This window comes from Engystomops pustulosus, chromosome 3, assembly GCF_040894005.1.
Source record: "Engystomops pustulosus chromosome 3, aEngPut4.maternal, whole genome shotgun sequence".
In the NCBI taxonomy this organism is placed as follows: domain Eukaryota; kingdom Metazoa; phylum Chordata; class Amphibia; order Anura; family Leptodactylidae; genus Engystomops; species Engystomops pustulosus.
Genome location: NC_092413.1, coordinates 117,323,725 through 117,346,248, shown reverse-complemented (window position 1 = coordinate 117,346,248; position 22,524 = coordinate 117,323,725). Strand labels below are relative to the sequence as shown.

Below are 22,524 nucleotides of genomic sequence, written 5' to 3'. Positions count from 1 at the left end.
TATGGCAGATTTCATGCTAGGCTGCCTATCCCGTGACCCTCGCGTTCAAAGAATTTATTCCAGCACCGATTACTGGGTATTCACTCTCCTGGACCCACGGTACAAGCAAAATCTTTCCACTCTCATCCCTGGAGAGGAAAGGAGTGTGAGAATGCATGAATACCAGCAGGCCCTGGTGCACAAGCTGAAACAGTATTTCCCTTCTGACAGCGCTGGCGGCAGAGTGCGTAGTTCTGCGGGACAAGTAGCGAGGGAGAGTAGGCGAGCAGGCAGCTTGTCCAGCACTGGCAAGGGTACGCTTTACAAGGCTTTTGCCAGCTTTATGTCACCCCAGCAAGACACTGTCACCTGTCCCCAGTCTCGGCAGAGTAGGGCTGATCTTTACAGAAGGATGGTGAGGGAGTACGTAGCTGACCATACCATCGTCCTAAATGATCACACAGCTCCCTACAACTACTGGAATTCAAAGCTGGACATGTGGCACGAACTGGCGCTGTACGCCTTGGAGGTTCTTGCCTGCCCTGCAGCTAGCGTGTTGTCCGAGCGGTTTTCAGTGCAGCTGGTGGCATCATCACCGATAAGCGTACACGCCTGTCGACTGACAGCGCTGACAGGCTGATGCTTATTAACATGAATAAAGCCTGGATTTCTCATAATTTCCAATCTCCACCAGGTGAAGGAAGCTCAACCTGAATAATTTATGCACTCCTCCTCCTCATTTTCCTCCTTCTCCTCCTCTTTGTACACTAAAGCAGAAGAAACTGGCTATTTTTGACAGGGCCCACTGGCTCTAGCTATAGTACTTTATGCATTTAATTTTTCTGGAGGGCCACCTACCCGGTCCTCTGTTTTAAACAATTTTTGGGAGTGCCACATACAGGCACTCAATCTATTCAGTTTTTCTGGAGGGCCACCTACCTGCTCCTCTGGTTTGAAAACTTTTTTGGACTGCCACATACAGGCACTCAATCTATTTCATTTTTCTGGAGGGCCACCTACCTGCTCCTCTGGTTTGAAAACTTTTTTGGACTGCCACATACAGGCACTCAATCTATTTCATTTTTCTGGAGGGCCACCTACCTGCTCCTCTGGTTTGAAAACTTTTTTGGACTGCCACATACAGGCACTATCCAAATTAAATTGTCTCCATAGCAGCCTCCACACGTTGTCTCCATTGCTACCTCCAAAAGTCGTCCATATAGCTGCCTCCATACATCGTCCCCTTATCAAAAGAGGTGTGTCAGGCAGAAATTTGGTTTGTTTTCATGGATTCCACATCAAAGTTGTTAACTTTGTCGCCACCCTGCTGTGTTATCCACAAAATATACTGGCAAACTTTAATGATTAACCGATATTATTTCAGCGCTTCTTGCTCACCTCCTTTGGTTCCTCTCTGCCACCCATTGGTTTTAAGCCTTTTGGGGTATGTTGCCAAGACACTCTCTAGCCTGCCGCTGCTGCCGCTGCCTCTGCATGCCGTCCCCTATAGTGTCAGGGTCAATTATTGGATGTTTTAGATGCTATCTAGCTTCATTCTGTCACTCTGTCATGGCCATGCTGTTGCCCATAATTTTGGCATAATGGTGCGTTTAAGCAGCCTCAGAGGCATCCATGCATGCTGCCCCTGCTGTTTCCTGTCCATTTCCGTGGTGTTTCCATCCTTTTCTGAGGTTTCCAGGTGTTTGGCCAAGCTTCCCTGTGCAGAGCCTTGGTCCCCTTGAAAAATGCTCGAGTCTCCCATTGACTTCAATTAATCCACAAAATATACTGCCAAACTTTTACCATTTACGGATATTATTTCAGCGCTTCTTGCGCATCTGTTTACATTCCCCTCACCCGCCATATCCCAAACTTATAATACAACACTTAACTTGGTGGAGGTTGGGACCGAGTCTGACCCTGGGGCTGGTCATATACTGCCGACGCCGAGGATTGCGGGGCCTACCTCGGTCCAGGTCTCAAAGGCCTACTATACCTCCTCCTCCTCCCACCCCTCCTCCACCTCCTCCTCCTCCGAATTACCATCCGTGGGCATGGCGCCATCAGTCGGTAGCTCTAGGCACAGCAGCAGTGCCGTCGCTAAGCGACAGCAGGCGGTGCTCAAACTGCTGAGCCTAGGCGATAAAAGGCACACCGCCCAAGAGCTTTCACAGGGCATTCCACATCAAACTTGTTAACTTTGTCGCCACCCTGCTGTGTAATCCACAAAATATACTGGCAAACTTTTATCATTTACCGATATTATTTCAGCGCTTCTTGCGCATCTGTTTACATTCCCCTCACCTGCCATATCCCAAACTTATAAGAACGCTACTACACTTGATCTTATACAAAAGGTTCTTAGAAGTGCTGTTTGGGGAGTAGCCTAGAGACAGGGGCTTGGATTGGCGAAAGCTCGCCTGGAAGCGGAGCGCCAGCTCCATCCCAAGATCCAACTAACATAGTTTTAACTGCAGCACCTTTAATCTACTACTAGTTCACTGCCTCCATAATAATAATAATAATAATCTTTATTTATATAGCGCCATCATATTCCGTAGCGCTTTACAAATCATAGGAAACAAATACAAATGTAATGTAACAGAGCACAACATTTGTATGGAACAACAGGAGTGAGGTCCCTGCTCGCCAGAGCTTACGGTTTATGAAGATGATGGGGTAACACGAGGTAAAAGAATATTTAATGGTCAAGCCATTCTTCTTAGGGAATAGAACAAAATATAATAAATGGAATTGCTGTCGCTATAACCATTCAGCCGTCATCTTATATACCAGGTCCAGGGTGAATGGGACTGCAGAGAAGTCTGGTGCCTGTTGGTTGCTGGATAACAGATGGGAGGACGACACAGGACGGGTTAGTAGAAGAGTTAAAACTTCATGCAGTTAATGAGTGTTATAGGCTTGCCTAAAGAAATGGGTTTTAAGAGCACGTTTGAAACTTTGGAGGTTAGGTATTAGTCTGATAGTCCGGGGCAGAGCATTCCATAGAATTGGTGCAGCTCTAGAGAAGTCTTGGAGACGCGAGTGGGAGGTCCGCACTAGGGTAGAGGTTAATCTAAGATCACTGGCGGATCTAAGAGCACGGGTTGGGCGATAGACTGAGATAAGAGAGGAGAGGTAGGGGGGTGCAGCATTATACAGAGCTTTATGGATGAGGGTTATTATTTTAAACTGTATTCGAAAGGAGACTGGCAGCCAGTGCAGCGACTGGCATGAACTGTAGGCATACATGGTCCCCTTATCAAACGAGCTGTGTCAGGCAGAATTTTGGGTTGTTTTCATGGCTTCCACAACAAACTTGTTAACTTTGTCGCCACCCTGCTGTGTAATCCACAAAATATACTGGCAAACTTTTATCATTTACCAATATTATTTCAGCGCTTCTTGCGCATCTGTTTACATTCCCCTCACCCGCCATATCCTAAACTTATAAGAACGCTACTACACTTGATCTTATACAAAAGGTTCTTAGAAGTGCTGTTTGGGGAGTAGCCTAGAGACAGGGACTTGGATTGGCGAAAGCTCGCCTGGCAGCGGAGCGCCAGCTCCATCCCAAGATCCAACTAACATAGTTTTAACTGCAGCACCTTTAATCTACTACTAGTTCACTGCCTCCATACATGGTCCCCTTATCAAACGAGCTGTGTCAGGCAGAATTTTGGGTTGTTTTCATGGCTTCCACATCAAACTTGTTAACTTTGTCGCCACCCTGCTGTGTAATCCACAAAATATACTGGCAAACTTTTATCATTTACCGATATTATTTGCGCGCTTCTTGCTCACCTCCTTTGGTTCCTCTCTGCCACCCATTGGTTTTAAGCCTGAGTCCATTTGGGGTATGTTGCCAAGACACTCTCTAGCCTGCCGCTGCTGCCGCTGCCTCTGCATGCCGTCCCCTATAGTGTCAGGGTCAATTATTGGATGTTTGAGATGCTATCTAGCTTCATTCTGTCACTCTGTCATGGCCATGCTGTTGCCCATAATTTTGGCATAATGGTGCGTTTAAGCAGCCTCAGAGGCATCCATGCATGCTGCCCCTGCTGTTTCCTGTCCATTTCCGTGGTGTTTCCATCCTTTTCTGAGGTTTCCAGGTGTTTGGCCAAGCTTCCCTGCGCAGAGCCTTGGTCCCCTTGAAAAATGCTCGAGTCTCCCATTGACTTCAATGGGGCTCGTTATTCGAGACGAGCACTCGAGCATCGGGAAAAGTTCGTCTCGAATAACGAGTACCCGAGCATTTTAGTGCTCGCTCATCTCTAGTGTTAATATAATGTTTATATTTTTAACTACCCTGGAAAAACTTCCCCCTTTCATTCTCTACCATATATGCTGTACCATAGGGTGGCCATAATTTATCAACCAAACATTTCCCCAGGGGCAGGACTCCAATTATCAGTTATTTATGAGCCGACGGACTACGGCTCTGTTCTGTTATGATGTTTTCAATGAAGAGCTGACCAAATACATACTTCTTAATAAGCCCCATTTCCATTTACTATGAGGGTAAAAAAAGAACATACAGTAGGGTGACCAATTAAAGTATATTTTGGTGCTTCTTGAAGGCAATATTGCATGTGCTGCTAGGGATTGCTTTCCAGAGCTCATTTTTATTTACCATATATTCTCGAGTATAAGCCTGAAACCCTAATTTTACCACCAAAAACTGGAAAAACTTTTGGCTTGAGTATAAGGCGAGGGTGGGAAATGCATTTGTCACAGCCTCCCAGTATATAGCCAGCAAGCCCACAGTAGTATACAGCCAGCCCCCTTTAGTATATAGCCAGCCAGCCCCCTGTAGTATATAGCCAGCCCCCAGTAGTATATAGCCTGCCCCCCATAGTATACAGCCAGCCAGCACCCTTTAGTAGCCAGCCAGCTCCCTTTAGTAGACAGTCCGCTTTAGTATATAGCCAGCCATCCCCCTTTAGTATACAGCCAGCCCCCTGTGGTATACAGCCAGCCAGTACCATTTAGTATATAGCCAGCCCCCTGTAGTATACAACCAGCCCCCAGTAGTATACAGCCAACCAGCCCCCTTTAGTAGCCAGCCAGCCCACTTTATTAGCCTGCCAGCCCCCCTTTAGTATTCAGCCAGCCCCCAGTTTGCCCAGCACTTTAAAAAAATAAACTTACATACTCACCTTCGGGTGATCCCGAGGTTTGATGTGGCTCCTCTTCTGTTTTCTCCACAATGCTCTGGTCCCTGCGGCTCCTCTTCTGTCTTCTGTCTGGTGTAACAGACGGCCGGACGTTACAGCTGACAAGACAGAAGAGGAGCCGCAGGGACCGTAGCAGACAGAAGAGTATCCATGGCAACATTGGGGAGCTGCGTCGAACATCGGGGAGCTGCGTCGAACATCGGGGAGCCGCGTCGAACATCAGGGGCGCCTGAAGGTGAGTATGTAAGTTTATTTTTTTACTGACTCATGTATAAGCCGAGGTGAGATGTTTCAGCATATTTTTTGTGCTGGAAAACTCAGCTTATAAACAAGTATATACGGTAAGTGATTTTATTATTGTTATGGTTAATTCTGGGGGAAAATGCTGGTGCTGTGTTAATGCAGTTTGGCGCTGAGAGTATTGGTATCCAGAGCCTGTGAGAAATATGTAGTGATGTTCTATAGGAAGACAAGAGTCCTGTCTGTGAACACCTTTTTTATACAATAATACTATTGACTCTCTAAAATACAAGTAAACATGAAAAAGATAACATTGTAAGAACATTACCCAGAAGTCCAGCTAGAGATCTCATGTCCTTCTCCATTAGCCTATAGATCTCTTCTTCTGAAAAGCGGCCAATACCCTGTCCATACATTTCACGTTTCACAATGCCCTTTGTCAAATGGCACAAAATCCACTTCAACAAGTCACTAAGTGGTCCAGGAATGGTTATCATTTTCTGAGTCTCATGCAGATTGTCCACCCACTGGCAATAGGCTAATGTCCTGCAAACAAAACCAAAGAAATCAATTAAACATCAATACGAGCAATAACTGTAAAACTCTAGTAAGGAAAGTCAAAGTCTACAATCAGCCATGCATCAATATACAGCAAATACAGTATGTAGATGTTCTGCAATGTAAATTTTTAGATGAGCAGGTAGGTTTCCCTGACTTTAGCTGTTTCTCGGTGTCACTTATGAGAGGGTCCAAATTGATTATACCATATTCCACCAAAATCAGGGAAACCTACTCCTGAGTCATGGAGGCAACTCTTTTATATGGCCGGAATCAATCTCTTCAAGATGATTTACCAACCCAAATTTCCTTTATCTATAACATGCTTGTACAGTCCGGCTCCCTAAGTAATTGTTCCTGTTGTTGATGGTATATTGTGCAAATTCTATTGGCAAGATAGCCCCCTGAAATTTAGCCTAAAATATTATAAGCCCCTAAATCTCAAAGGGGCTCTATTGCCTCTAAGTAGTGTATGCTAAGTTTATGCGCCTGCCAATGTTGATCACAGTGATTGTGTAATTTGTGTACCGCATATGTTGTATGCAGTGTTACATTCTTTTGTTGGTATACATAAAGCCTTTAAAAAGTATGTACATGCTCTACGACTCACCAGTAGAAATGCTCCTCCACCATTTTAGTAACTGCTCTGGAAATGGCTCTTTCATGTGGATTGAGGTTCTTGTTCAAATTGATTCCAAGTTTTTCCTCTAAAAAGTCAATAATAAACTCAGTGCCAGAAACCCTTGTGTGGTTGTATTCTATCCAAGGCATTTTCCCCTGAGGTGATAACTTCCCGTCAAAGTAGTTCTACAATATAAACAAACTGTATGAGATTCTGCAGTGTGAACAGCAAAGTGGTCACCTACATGCAGTCACAGTGAGCATCACTGGGAACACTTAGGACAACAGCAGTGTATATCACCTAATGCAACTGCCCCAAAGACAGAGACTAGCATTTTATATACACTGAAAAAATCTGAATATTTGGCTTTTGGCTCACATTTATGGAAAATGTTAAAAATTCACGCTGCAGTAATATTATATCATGAAAGTAGTGATCTGGCATTACACAAGTGCTAAGGAAGCTTAGCGTAAGGAGCAAGAAAGCCAGAACAAAGTGTAAAGCTAGATCACAGAGAGGCTAGGGTAGCCCCTCAGACTCATTAATAAGAATAATAATCTTTATTTATATAGCGCCATCAAATTCCATAGTGCTTTACAAATCATAGGGGACATATACAAATATAATTTTGCATTACAGACTACAAACAGTCATATGGAACAATAGAAGTGAGGACCCTGCTCTCAAGAGCTTACAGACTATGAGAATAAAGGGGTTGACACAGGAGGTATAAGAGCTTGTATAGTGGTCCAGCCATTCTTTTTAAGGGAACAGTATAAAATAATTTAATAAATAAAAATTCTGGTGCTTGAACCAGCCATCAACCGCCCTCTTATATACAAAGTCCAATGTGAAAGTGACTGCAGAGAAGCCTAGAGCTTGGTATATATCTGGTGCTGGATAAGCAATGGGAGAAGGACATAGAGATTAGAAAAGAGAGAGTTGATATTTCATGCAGTTAGCCAGTATGATAGGCCTACCTTAAAAGATGGGTTTTAAGAGCACATATGAAACTTTGGTGGATGGATATTAGTCTAAGAGTCCGGGGAAGGACATTCCAGAGAATTGGTGCAGCTCGGGAGAAGCCCTGGAGACGTGCATCAAATTTTAAAATGTAATTTTTAGATGGAAGGATGCCATGGATAGCAAAATACAAATAAAAAGATTAGCACAGTCACGGTGCCTGGTTTATCATGTTTGATTTTGATGTTAGATTTCCTTTAAGTGGAAGCCTGCAATGGTGATTTCCTCAACTCAAAGAATTTATTAAAAACCCAGCAACAGTGGTGCCCCAACAAAAAATCGCAATGACTCAATAACTTGCCATGTGGCCTTGAGCCAGACTACTGTATATACTCGAGTATAAGCCAAGTTTTTCAGCAGGCACCGTGACATCAGCCGCTCGCTGACGTTCTAATGTATGCGTCAGTATTGGAACACACTATGATGTCAGCGAGCGGCTGACGTCATGATGCCTCCGATGGACCATGCAGGGACACGGGGACGATGCCAGACCACTGATGGATAGAAGAGGACCTGCCGGGGGGGGGGGGGGGCGTTGGAAAGTGAGCACACATTTCGTTTTTTTCCTACAGGCATTATATTGGGGGCAGGGGCTGCAGAATATATACTGGGGGGCAGGGGCTGCAGACTATATACTACAGGGGCTGGCAAGCTATATACTACAGGGGGCTTGGAGGCTATATACTACAGGTGGCTGGCAGAAAATATATACTACAGGGGCTGGCTGGCTGGCTATATACTACAGGGGCTGGCTGGCTATATACTACAGGGGCTGGCAGGCTATATATTGGTGCAGGGGTTGTGACCAATGCATTTCCCACCCTCGTGCTTATGCTCGAGTCAATAGGTTTTTCCAGTTTTTTGTGTTAAAATAAGGGGTCTTGGCTTATACTTGGGTCAGCTTATACTTGAGTATATATGCGGTAATTGTCTAGTGAGTGATGCCATTCCAGCCTCCTTGAAGGGAGACTCTCAGGTCATTGAGGTTCTGGGATACAGGTATACGAGCCTCTACATAGCAACTCAGCTGAATATAAATCACATCGGGAGAAAGTGCAGACCACTCCATTTAAGGTACCTCTGTCTCCAGTAGCCATACCCTTAATGATGCAAGCCTGATGAACTTTCAAATTGTCATCAACAATAACATTACTCCTATGTTTTTCATGCAGAGGAACAATATTACAATTCACAACAATGACAAGTTGCAAAGTGTAGGAAAGTTTAGTATTGACTAGATATTCCTGGCCACACTGTAACACCACAACCACCAAAGTTCTGTGGGCTTCAGAACAGGCATTTAAAAATATGTCTTTAGCTTTCTGTAGCTCACAAAGCCATAAGCCTGATACAATCTGAAAGACAAGATGCTCTTCTTTATTATAACACCTAAAGGGTCCATATTCTATAGAACTGAAAATAGAAGCATCATAAGTGATGCGTGCCAAAGATATGTGGTAGGAGGATCAAAGAGGCTACTGGGGCGTGGAGTAGCCGCGTCGTGTAGCCTCCATGCCCCAGTAGCCTCTTTAGAAAATTAGCATATTAGGGTAATAAAAGTTACAAAAAGATACAGGGGATGTGAGGATTAGTCCTTTAAAGGGCTATCCTCACTTCCCATAGAGGCACCTACCACCTGACCTACCTTAATAGGTAGATCCGTGGTGGTAGGTTTCCTTGAAGTTGACAGGCATGGATAGGCCAATGTAGGAACAGGAGCAGTTTATGAAAATATATTTAGTTGTGGGAAATTAAATTGTAAAGTTCCCTTTAAATTCACCCGTGAAGGATATAGTGTATTTTAGGTTTATCCTGAAATTTCCCCCATAAGCCAAATATCCCAAACTTTTTGTGAGTTTAGTTGATATTGGGGGTTCATGTCCCATATGAAAGCAGTTACAATACATCTCTTATTTTAGACAACCTCAACTTCAAAATAGAAGACTGTAAAAGTACATCAAATAGTAAACTCAAAACAAATATGTTACCAAAATGATGCTGTAAAAGAAGAAGCTTAGCACTCAGTCATAGTTTATATATATACGTTCATAGATTCTATGGAATCTATTCTCATAACTACAATATTCTGATGCTCTGTAACACTGCTTCATCTATTATTCATGGCCACAGATAATTTGGAAAGTCCATTAGCTGCTCCATTGTGCTGTTTTCATAGATTTATCTGATGTGAGGACAAAACGTAGTCAGGATACCACTGCCAGCGTTATTTTGGAGATATTCTGTGTCTCCCTGCAATCATTGGTGTCTATCATTGGATTTATTTAAAAATAACAATGTCAGAGAGCAATCTTATTATAAGAACTATATTCTCCCTTATTAAACATTTCACCTTTTGGAAACCTCATTCTCACACTTAATAATATTTATATGCAGAATCTAACATACAGTGCACATTTAAAATTAACAACATGGCAGTTTTTTGTCTGAAGTTGACATCCGAATTTCAGTTAAATGAATTCAAGGTTGAAATCTGCAACCAAAACAGAATAAAAATCCACATCAAAGTCCACATGTAATACATGTTAATTAACCCCTACGGGACTCGGCCTCTTTTGGCCTTAAGGACGCGGTCCCATTTTTCAAATCTGGCCTGTGTCACTATAAGTGGTTATAGCTTTGGAACGCTATAAGACAGTGGTGGCGAACCTATGGCACTGGTGCCAGAGGCGGCACTCTGAGCCCTCTCTGTGGGCACCCAGGTCATCACCCCAGAATGAAGTTCACCAGACAGAACTCAAAGAATCTGCCTGCAGAATCTTCCTACAATGATAGACGAATTTGCCCTCCTCCTTTCAACTGGGTTGGTATCTTTAGGAGGCTGAACGATTGAAAGTTGTCAAAGAACAAGGAGAAATAAATTACTGCTTAAAGTGCTGCGCTGGCACTGTGCAATAAATGAGTGGCTTTTGGTTAAAGTTTGGGCACTCAGGCTCTAAAAGGTTCGCCATTGTTCTATAATTGGAAAGGATGGGCGGACCCCCCGCAGCCGGTACTTTACGATCTCTACACAACCTCACAGCCTGCTGCCACGTTACTGTGTAACATGATGTAATATGTATCTTAATGCCGGGGTCCTGCGAGACCACCCTTCTTGCCTTGGAAATACTGTTCGTAATTGTTATTCTGTTCCATCAATAAATGTTGATTGAATATAAAAGGTTCGCCATCACTGCTATAAGGGATTTTGAGATTGTTTTCTCGTGACACATTGTACTTCAAATTAGTTTAAAAATTTGGATGAAATCTTTTGCGTTTAGTTATGAAAAAAAACAAAATTTGGAAAAAATTTGGAAAAAATTTGGAAAAATTCTTTATTTTCATCGTTCTAAATTTGATGCAGATAGTCATAGCACCCAAATAAATTACATTTCCCAAATGTCTGCTTTATGTTGGCATGGTTTTTTAAGATTCCACATATTTTACTAGAATGTTATGAGGCTCAGAATTTAGGTATCATTTTTCACATTTTTTGTAAAAACCCGTGTTCAGATGGACCTGCTCATCTTCTAATTGACTGTGAGAGGCTTAAATAATAGTGAGACTCGTAAATTACCCCATTACGGAAACTACAGTTTGTTAACCCTTTAGGTGTTTTATAGAGGTTAAAACAAAATGGAGGTGCAGTCTGCAAATTGTAATATTTTTTCACAATACACTCATTTTGGGTGGAAAATTAAACATTTACAATGGATTAAATGAAAAAAGGCTCCACAAAGTTTGATACCCAATTTCTCCCGAGTACACGGATACCCCATATGTGGTGGTAACCTGCTGTATGGGCGCACGGCCGGGCATAGAAGGGAAGGAGGCGCCATACAGATCAGATTTGCTATGTCACATTGTACAGGCTATATTTTTTGTTTGTTTGTTTTTTTATTGTGGACCTATAGGGGCTTATTTCTTTTGCCACATGAGATGCACTTTCCTGATAGGTAATTTTGGGGCAGCTATAGCTAATTGGTGAGATTTTATTAACTCTTTGTTAGTGGAGAAAATGAAAATCATCAATTTTTGGGAACATTTTTATGTGTTTTTTATTTTTATTCTATGTGTCGCCACGATTACGAAAATACCTCATTTATATAGATTTTTTATTTTTTCCCATTTTTACTGAATAAAAAAGTAATTTGGCAAAAATGTTGTTAATTTTAGCATCACCGTCTTTCATATGCATAACTTTTTTATTTTTCGCCTCACAAATCTGGTTAAGGGATTATTCTTTGCGAGAAGGATTGTTCTTTTTAGTGGTCTTATTTTAGGGTGCATAACATTTTTTAAATTACATTTTAGAGCATTTTTATAGGGTATTAATTGAAAATTATCTTTTTTTGGAGCTTTTTGGGGTTTTTTTTACAGGGTTCACTTTGCGGATCTAATAACGATTCTGTTTTATTATGCAGATTTTTACTGATGCAGGGATACCAAATATGTGGGGGTTCTGTGTATTTTATTCAATCGTACTGAATAAAAACCAATTTGGAGAAAATCTTGTTCATTTTAGCATCACCATCTTTTCATATGCATAACTTTTTTATTTTTCGGCTGACAAATCTGGTTTGGGGCTTATTTTTTGCGAGAACAGTTGTTCTTTTTAGTGGGCTTATTTTAGAGTGCATAACATTTTTTAAATCACTTTGTAGAGCATTTTTATAGGGTATTAATTAAAAATTATCTTTTTTCGGAACGTTTTTGCGTTTTTTTTCTACGGCGTGTACCGTGCAGGTCCAGTAACAATTCTGTTTTATTATACAGATTGTTACGGACGTGGCAATACCAAATATGCGGGGGTTTTTTGCGTTTTTGTGTTTTTTATACTTTATTAAGTGTTTTTATGGAAAAGTGACATTTTAGGGCCTTATATTTTAATGTATTTATTTTTTATTTATTCTAATGTGTAGTGTTAAGTGTTTTTCACTTTTTTTTACTTATACTTACTTGAACCAGTGATGCTTTGATCACTGGTTCAAGTTCAATACACTGCTCTACAATACTATTTTTTTGTAGAGCAGTGTAAACTGACTGAGCATGCAGGCGCATGCTCAGACACTTTACAGTCAGACCCGGAAGGGATCTGACTGCCAGGGAGATCAGGCAGCTCCGGGGCACATGCCAGTCCTCGGAGCTGCCCAGAAGACGATCGGATCCCCCGGTAAGCGGCGCGGGGGATCCGATCCATAGCGCAAACACCCTTACACGCCGCCGTCATGCTTGACCGCGGCGTGTAAGGAGTTAACACCCGCGATCAGAGTCGGCTAGCGCAGGCTGTCAGCTGTAATAGACAACTGACAGCCGCTGCTTCTGGTGCTGGCTCCGTTTGTGAGCCGGTGCCAGAAGCAGAACGTTATAGCACGTCCCCGTGCGCTTAACGTGTAGCCCAGGGGACGTACTATAACGTCCTGGTGCGCCTAGGGGCTAAATGCAGATTTGGATGTGCATCACTCCACACCATAGACATCACTACATACCAGAGATGCTCAAGAGTGTAACCACTCTTGTATAAATTACACCTAAACACTGTAAACTAAATGAGTCTTCTTCCTTGTTCAAAGGGATAATCTTATCATATCATGTTATGGCTTATTGAGGGGAAAATATTGAGAGGTCTGTAATGTTTATTGAAGGTACCCTTCAACTGTGAGAGACGCAATTTAAAAAAAAATCCAGAAAGTGACACTGTATGACTTTTTAAAGAATCAACATTTTATTGCATGAAATAAGTACAGGAGGTCCACGAGTTAAGGACACACAACTTACAGATGACCCCAAGTTACCCCTAGACGGACCACTCTGCCCACTGTGATCTCTGGTGAAGCTCTCTGGATGCTTTACTTTAGTTCCAGACTGCAATGACCAGCTGTAAGGTGTCTGTAATGAAGCTTTATTGATAATCCTGTTCCCATGACAGCACAAAATTTTGAAAATCCAGTTGTCACCGGGACAAAAAAGTTTTTTCAGGAACTACAATTATAATTATGAAATATACCATACAAATTAAACTTAAAACAAACCTAAAGAACCCATCCTGTTCTTTTTTAATATTTGATACAGTTTCAAATGCTTCCTAAGATTTTCAACTGGGATCAGGTTTCGAGACTGGCTAGGGCACTCTTAGTCCTTGAAATGCTTCTTTTAGAGCCACTTCTTTGTTAACCCTGCTGTGCATTTCAGGTCATTGGTATGACCCATTTTTAATGCTCCTGCTAAGGGAAGAAGGTTGTCACCATCAAAATGTCACCATACATCGCCCCATCCATCCCACCGTCAATCAGGTTCTGTCGTTGTCACAGGCTCACCCGTGCCCCTGCGTGTTTGCAAGCGCAGCGCTAATGCTGCACACCTCTCCCCGCTCCTGATTCCTGTCCGCAGTCTGAACGCCGGCTTCAGGAAATTTAAAGGGCCAAAACACTGTTAATTGGCGCTGGCCATTTCCCAGAAATCTATTTAAACCTGCCTATCCCTGCACACCCTTCCGGATCTTCATGCCTTAGAGAAAGCTTTGTTTGATGCCCTGCGGTGTGATTGTGATTTCCCGTTGTGACCCCGGTTCCATTCCTGACTACACTCCTTCGCTGCCTGCCTTGACCTTTTGCTACATCCCCGATTTTTTTTCCAATATACTTCCTGTATCAATTCTTCATGGTTTCCAAGATCTCAACAGCAACAGCAAGCTTCAACGTTTACTTCCTGTAGATAAACACTGGTCCATGGTGATGTGTTCTCACAAAGGGGCACGGCTCATCATAACACACAGTGTAATCAAAGGTGTGCGATGCTAACGAGCCATACACCTGTGTGACATCACATGACCATGGAGCGGTGTTTAGCTACAGGAAGTAAACATAGACGCTTCCTATACATTGACAGCAAGCAGAGATCTAGAAAACAGTGAGGAATTGATAAAGACAATGTGATAACTTTCATTTACACAAGCAATATTAATTATTTGCTGCAATGTGCTTAAAGTGGACAACCCCATTTAGTTGAATTTGTATGTAAGTTGGAATTTATATAATTGTAGGTCTACCAAAAAATGGAATTGTCCCAGTGACAATCGGACTTTCAAAACTTTTTGCTGTCATGGGAACAAGAATTACCAATAACACTTCATTACAGGAATCTTACAGCTGATCAGTGCAGCCTGGGACTAAAGTAAAGCATCCGGAGAGATTCATCAGAGGTCACAGAGAGCAGAGAGGTCCCTCTGTAACTAGGGGTCGTCTGTAAGTTGGGTGTATTCCAATTTCAACAAGTAATTTATATTGTTTGATCAATGAAAAGTTATCCAAATTTCCAATATACTTTCTGTGTCAATTCTTTACGCTTTTCTTGATCTCTTCTTGTTGTCATTCTATAGGAAGCTTAATTGTTTACTTCCAGTAGACAGAAATCTGACCATGGTCACACAGGTGCACGACTCGTTATAGCACGCAGCTCTAATTACTCTGTATGTGTGTAACCATGGTCAGATTTCTGTCCGCTGAAACTAAACATAGAAGCTTTCTATGGGAGGACAGCAAGCGGAGATCTAGAAAACTATATGGAATTGATACAGAAACCATATTGGAAAATTGTATTAATTTTCATCATACAAACAATAACATTAATTTGCTGAAGTGGGAATACCTCTTTAAGTCGGGGACCACCTGTAATTACTCTTACATATATGTGTATTGATCTGCAGCAACCAGATCAGCAAAGTACAAAGTACAGTCTGTTTAAATAACATTCTCCTGCTTTCAGGAAGACAAGAGCAGAATTGTTATGCCTTCCTAGTAAGGGTATCATCAAAGATCCTATACCTTGTAAAGATCATCTCTGTTCTGTGCATTAAATTGATGCAATACATGGATGGTATAAAAATACCCAAATTCCTAAAATTAATGGCCAGTAATGTACTTTTACTAATTTACCATGACCTTTTAATAATCAATACACAGCACCATAATACAAGCAAGACTACAAACACAAGAACACCACTGTACCTCCACCACCACTGGAGATATCAACACTGGACGCTATATAAAATTATTTTTCAGTAAAAATCTGGAAAAACCTCCGTTATCCCCCCTCTACTTTTCGCTCTTGCGACAGAGGCTTTAGCTATCAATGTAAGAAGAGACCTGGGGTACACAGGGATTATAATAGGCAGCAGGGAAGATAGAGTCGGCCTTTACGCTGATGATATGGTTCTCTTCCTTTCTAACCCAACAGCCTCGCTCCCTAGATCAATGGACATCATTAACACCTTCGGCTCCTACTCCGGCCTACAGATAAACTGGTCCAAATCAGTGTACATGCCCCTGGGTGCCTCCCCCTGGAGAGGACCTGAAACTCTGTCAACCAGTCAACCAGTTTAAATATCAAGGAATAATAGTTACTAAAATTCACAAACACGCCCTACGGCATATTACTGACCCCTTACTGGCATTAATTAAAATGAAGTACAATGCGTGGAAGTCCTTACCCCCTCTCAGTAGCTGGCCGCATAAACTTAGTGAAAATGATCATATTACCAAAATGTTTGTATATCCTATAGCACGCTGCGGTGCCAGTTCCAAAAAGGTTTTTCTCTGAACTACACTCCAACACCGCCAAATTCATATGGGGGAACTCCAGATCAAAACTCAGTTTACAAACACTGCAAAGGCCTAAAGAGCTGGGCGGTATGGCGCTCCCTGACTTTATCTTTATTATTTAGCAGGTCAACTACAATATCTATATCATTGGGTAATCCCAGACTCATTGCCTAATTCAGAACACCACTTAAGTCTTTATTTAGGGCTTGCTTCCTTCTGGTCTATATTGGAGGGTACTCCCAGATTACAAACTTCAGTACTACCCATCCACAGGCTAGCCATACAAGTCTGGAAAAGGGCAAGGCAACTTACACACTTTAATGACAAAATAGACGAAATGGTTTTATGTCGGAACTCTGCGCTAACACATTTAACATCTCTGGAAGACACAGAGGGGTGGAGACAAGCAGGAATAGAAACTTTAGCCGACTTATGCACTTATGGGGTGTTGGCTTCTTTCTCAGACTTGAAAACAAAATTTGATCTGGACCAGAGAAGGTTTCACAGGTACCTTCAACTCCGGCACGCCCTAGAATCACAATTTGCACACGGTCCACCACAGATATCTATAGGAATATATAGAACTCAGGGTCCACAGGGTTTTGTGTCGGCTCTATACACCCATCTGATTATGCATAAGGCGAAGCATTGCCCACCGCGCACTTTGCACAGATGGAAACAACTCATGCGATCACCCTCGGAGGAGATTGACTCCGAATTATTATCTTCTCACACAAAAGTGTCCACGTCCATAAATAACCGTATGACACAATTATATATTTTCCATCAGGCATACCTCACTCCGGTCCGCATGCAGAAAATGGGCCGGGTACATTCCACTGCCTGTCCTAGATGTGGCTCCTTGGAAGCCGACTTCATGCATATGATATGGGAATGTACCCCAATAGCAAGATTTTGGAAACATATTACAGATTTTCTCACTAGACTTATTACCCTGACGGTCCCATGTGTACCTGAGATAATGTGTCCAGTCTTATCAGAAGAAGACTGGACACATTATCACCACATTTTCCTATGGGAAACATTATTCATGGCAAGAAAATGTATAGCGCTCCGGTGGTATGACCCCAACACACCGACAACATGAATGTGGAAAGCACAAATCAATCAAATGCTTCCCTATGAGGCAGTCTTATACAAACTCAGGAATTGTCCAAATAAATTCGGCCAAATCTGGGTCACTTGGTGTGACTCAGGGGAGACACACTATTCTCCTCATAGACTCAGGGCAATACTTGAGATTGACTATGTCTATCCCATCGCTGATAAGTTACTTGGGCATGGAGCGAGGGGGTGTGGGCCCACTACACCTCGAACCCTGGGGAATAGATCAGGAGCACTCAGGCTAGAGCTCACTGAAGGGGCTCAAACCTTATTAACTAAACGGCCATAAGATAAGGATACTTTAACGGAACCTACAGATCCAGAGTTACCAGAATCACCCGCAAGTAATGTTCTGTTTGCATTGTAATGTTCATCTGGTTGCATTGTACTATGACATGGTGTACCCCTATGATACTACTGTAACACAATAAACCACAGCTATGGAGACACATGATGTAGGGTAGGTGGGGGGTAGAATGATTGAGCAACTACTGGAAGAAAGTGTTTCCATTACTGTTACAATCCTTTTTTTGTGTACCAATAATTGTGTATAATGCAGCTGTACATTCATTTCATGATTCTGTTCAATAAAGCAGTTAAAAAAAAATATCTGGAAAAACCAGCTCACCCACTTTTGCTCAGTTCTCAATCTATGACAACAAGATCTACAATAGAAAAAAAAAAACCTTAATTCCCACCCAGCTATGGTCCCTGGTGCCCGTGCACTTCTGTTCTAAAGCCCTGCACCCAACTGCACCCAAGTTCCAGGGGGTCACAGTACCCTCGTCATCTAATGACGGGCTTCCTAAGACATCACCTTCATTTTCCAGGGAACTTAAGTCCCACTAGCGCCCAAAACTTCTGGTCAGGTCCAAAACCTGAAGTACCAGGATATGGACTGGAGTAAGTATGTGTCTTTTTTCTCTTTCCCTGGCTAGGCACCTTCTATATATATACAACGTAAAGCAGATTCCTGATTGTCTGCTTCTTGTTAATGGTGAAGTAAGTAGGATGGTAACTTTCCAGGACTTGAAAATTTATAATATGGGTAGAAATTACCTATTTATTACAAGATCTACAGATTACCTGATATGGTAAGTCAGCCATTCTAAGGTAGGTTTCCATCTTCAAACAGAATGGAGATAAACTAGGTACACCAGTGTTTGGACGTGAAAACTGGTGTAATATAATGGCATCTTTGGAATCAACTTCTTGTTCTTTCCTGGAAGCATAGAAAGAGTAAACAAAACATAATAACAAAATCTTAATCAACTTAATGGCTAAAACTGTTTATACAATAAAAAATTATGGTTTGACAAGCGCTGTAGAAGGTGGTGGGGCTATATAAATAAAGATTATTATTTTAACTCCCTTCAGACCGCCCGCTGACTTTAGACATCAGGTCCAAAGTCTGCAGCAACGTCTTTAGCAGCGCTGCAGTCTTCTACTGCTCCTGTGCTAGCTGTGGGAGAAGGCCCGGGTCTCCGGGCGCAGTGACACTCGGAGACCCTAGGGAGAAGAGAAATGCAGTTTATTACCACTTCTCCCTTCTCCGCTCCTCACAGCAACGCGCTGTCCCCGGCACTATAGACTCGGCGTTCACATGACCGCCGGGTCTAAAGGAGTTAACCAGAGCTGCTGGGTCTAATCAAACCCAGTCCAGATCTAATTAACATCAGCAGTAACAGGTTGTGCTTCTGTGGCTCTTATAGATGCCTCAGTTACAGTGTAAAACTTGCAAAAGTTGGGGACATATATAGTAAAAACACGCATACACAAAAAATCTGAATAAATATTCATAAAAAATAGGGGGTGAATTGCTATTATTATTATTATTATTATTATTAGAATAAGTACAACAAAACTTGCATAGGAGGACCTATGATTCTGATAAGTATCAGTCTGATATTTTAATTTCACACCAAATACTCTTATACTCTTACTTCTTATAATCCAAACAGACATTTAATGCATTTCTGAGCCCAATGCCTGGGTCTTGTAGTAAATGCTAGATAGATGGGGTCTTGGAACACATGGTACAATAGTCTACTATTTTAATGTGCTGCATAGCCATTGCTAGGAGGAGTCTGGCAGTGGTCATGTGGCCCAAATACTCCAATCCGCTTCATATTTTTATTTGAGGAGGCACTTATCCAGTGTATCTATCCCGTTAAGGTAAAGGGGATCATGTGTCCAGCTGACAAATTCCCTTTCACAGAAATGAGATGGAAAGAGACTTGTAGTCACTGTCTTCCAGTAAATGGGAATTTCAATACACAAGTCGGAACGAGTATATTTTATGAATGAAACTTCTGAAAAAAAATGTTTATTCCCAAAGACAAGTTTTGTGCTGTCATGGGAACAAGGATTATCAATAAAACTTCATTACAGACACCTTACAGTTGATCATTGCAGCCTGGGACTAAAGTAACACATCTGGAGAGCTTCACCGGAGGTCACAGTGGGCAGAGGGGTCTGTCTGTAACTAGCAGTCGTCTGTAAGTCGGGTGTCCCTAAAGGACTGCCTGTATTTGCTTCTTTTCTTTCATGCAATTTACATATTACAGCATTTTAAGCTGACGGTTATTAGTATCACCCTTTATGATGCTATTAAAACTTTCTTCCGTGATGCTTCTACTCCTTTACTCCATCATTCGTTTTATTATTTACCGTATATCCTTGAACGGGAAAGCAAATGTTCATATGGTATAAACTTTAAGTGTCACAGTTCCTTAGGGTTCTATAATCAACTAGAATATATCCACAAGAGAAGATAAGAGAATATAGTAGATATTCTGTAACACGCTGTCATCTACCACCCTAGGCTCAGAAAAATACATCATTCAATAGAATTCGAAATGCTGGAAACCGTATTTAAAAAAACTATTTCTTTGTTGTTCGTTTTGTCAATAAGTCAAATTGTAAAATCTCTTCCATTATATTTGTGCCCTCCTCCCACCTACCTGAGGGTATTTTGATTTTAGATCAGAATATACTGGATCGCACAAGCAGTAGCTCTCGTTTTGTGTAGGGTCTCATCTTAATTAGATTAGCATGTTGTGACAGATGGACACAATCTAATCAAAAAGTGAACTGAGAACGGCACATTTGTACATACATACAGTCACCACACAAGTAGAGAGATATTTGAGAGACACTTTTTTATATTGTTGAAAATACTTTGCCCTGTGGTGACTTATTTTTACATCTTTTAGGGCCCATATGACAAAGGTTGTATCCTGGATTAAACCTTTAAAGATTTTATACTGTACATAGGTTGTATCCACATTATCCTAGTGCGGCTTAGAAACAACACTACCCATTACAGCTATAAATACTCCAAAACACAAAAAGACCAGTGTCCTACAAAGCATATTCACCCTCTTGTAGATTTTAACACTATAAACCTACAAATGTATGAAGAAAACTAACAATCTCCATGCCTCCTAGTACCCTACAGTAATACAGGCCTATGAAAAAGGCACCACTGCAATAGGAACTCAGGCTGTAGTAGAAAGCTACTTATTTGTTGGAGATGCTTGTACTGTATAGTATTATTCTATTCCTCCCGTACATTTCTGTCATATCAGTATTAGAATTGCAATGTTATGCAGTATTATTCCTACATTGCTAATCCTTTACCATCCTGAGCATAAGAACACACATGTTGACTACTGTCGTAGGAAAACACTGCTTCTCCATCAGCTCCATCCACAGTGACAGGGCCCCCACCTAATATTGTTTACAGCAAAAGGTGAAGCCTGAGCACAACAGCAACCTGATGCAGAAAAATACAGTCTGAACCATGCCTTACAAAATGGCTCTATGCCTATAAACAATATACATAAATTCAAGTATATTTCATTTTATGCAGATTAATCCCATGCTGATCAGATTAACCAAATGAAGTGAAAGTGCTTCATTCTGTGTAGAGGAGATCAGGAGATGGGATAAACACTGAATCAGGATGGACAGGGCACAGTCTAGCAGTGACATCACTACTACCCCCAGCATCCTTACCTGATTGCCAGCAGCTCATGGAGGAGGTAGGCAGCAGCTGCCAGCAGGGCTCCTCCGGTTAGGTAGAGGGTTTTCTTCCACCAGGAGTCAGATCCCAGCCCTGACATAACGCCACCGTAATCCTGCAGTGGGAAAGCGACGATGTCCCCATAAAAGGAGTAGTTGTCCTCTGAGCCCAGACACCAGCACAGAGAGAAGCTCTGGTTCCGGCTCAGATCAACCACACAAGACCTGGAGGAGACTAGACCAACACCCCAGTGCATAGTGTGCGGCCTGGGCGCCGGGAGGCTACATGGAGCATGTACCGAGGATGTCCTCTCCTCCTCCTCCTCTCCTCTTAGCTTCCTCTTTGTGTGGTGCTGATGTCATGCTCCATCCTCACTGGTGATGCTCTGCTGAGGTTACAGCTGTGCAATCACATGGGCCTGTGACACACTGCACCAGGAAATCCACAAATACTGCTTTCCCAGAATCCTGAATGGCCCCTCTGCACTAGGTAGAAATAAGGCTCCATTCACATTATGACTTTTGGTATAGGTTTCATGTATGCATCCATCAGCTTATGGACACCCAACAAATGCTAAGTATATGTAAGGGAAGAATAGAAATCTGTAAGTTTTTCACAATGATGACATTTATTTAATATTGCTACTCAGTATAAAATCAACACATAGGAGGAGATTATACATTCGGGTTATACATTCTGCTCCCCCTCCTGTTATCAAATAGCAGAAAAAATATAGCAGCAACCAGCGTCTTCTTTCTGCTATTAATAACAGATACTTAAATGAAGATATGAAGAAAAAAAGACTCTCTGTTCATCTTTTTTTTTTAGTTGCCATTACGGTCTCCTAAAATGAAAAGTTTATTGGAAACCACAATGCAGTTGTGCTTTATACATATACAATTATGTATATGTGCATAACATAAAGAAACAAGTCAGGCCTTTCACACATGAACCTATCTTTAAATGCGTAGCATGCGGTCACATTCCATATAAATAAACGATACGACCGCCCATTTACATGGCTGTATTGTCCACCGTACAGTACCAAACCGAGAACAAAATGTAAAAAATATAATATAAAGCATATCCTATTTTCTCCAGTATTCCCGTGCCCCATGTCCCATAGAAGCCTATGAGAACATGTAAAATACATGCTGCATGCAGTTGTGCACCACA

The 22,524-nt window shown here is 41.9% G+C and overlaps 1 protein-coding gene across 1 annotated transcript in view; it reads right to left on the bottom strand.

Annotated features, from left to right (window-relative positions):
- FAXC (failed axon connections homolog, metaxin like GST domain containing) overlaps positions 1-21,760 on the bottom strand; it is a 39,317-nt gene extending 17,557 nt beyond the window's left edge. The window contains exons 1-4 of the mRNA XM_072141915.1: positions 21,342-21,760; positions 18,408-18,543; positions 6,565-6,761; positions 5,725-5,942 (exon numbers count right to left, since the gene is read on the bottom strand). Of these exons, the coding sequence (XP_071998016.1) occupies positions 5,725-5,942; positions 6,565-6,761; positions 18,408-18,543; positions 21,342-21,604 (814 nt within the window). The 5' untranslated portion in view covers positions 21,605-21,760. The remainder of the gene's footprint in view (positions 1-5,724; positions 5,943-6,564; positions 6,762-18,407; positions 18,544-21,341) is intronic.
- Between the last annotated feature and the right edge of the window lie 764 nt (positions 21,761-22,524).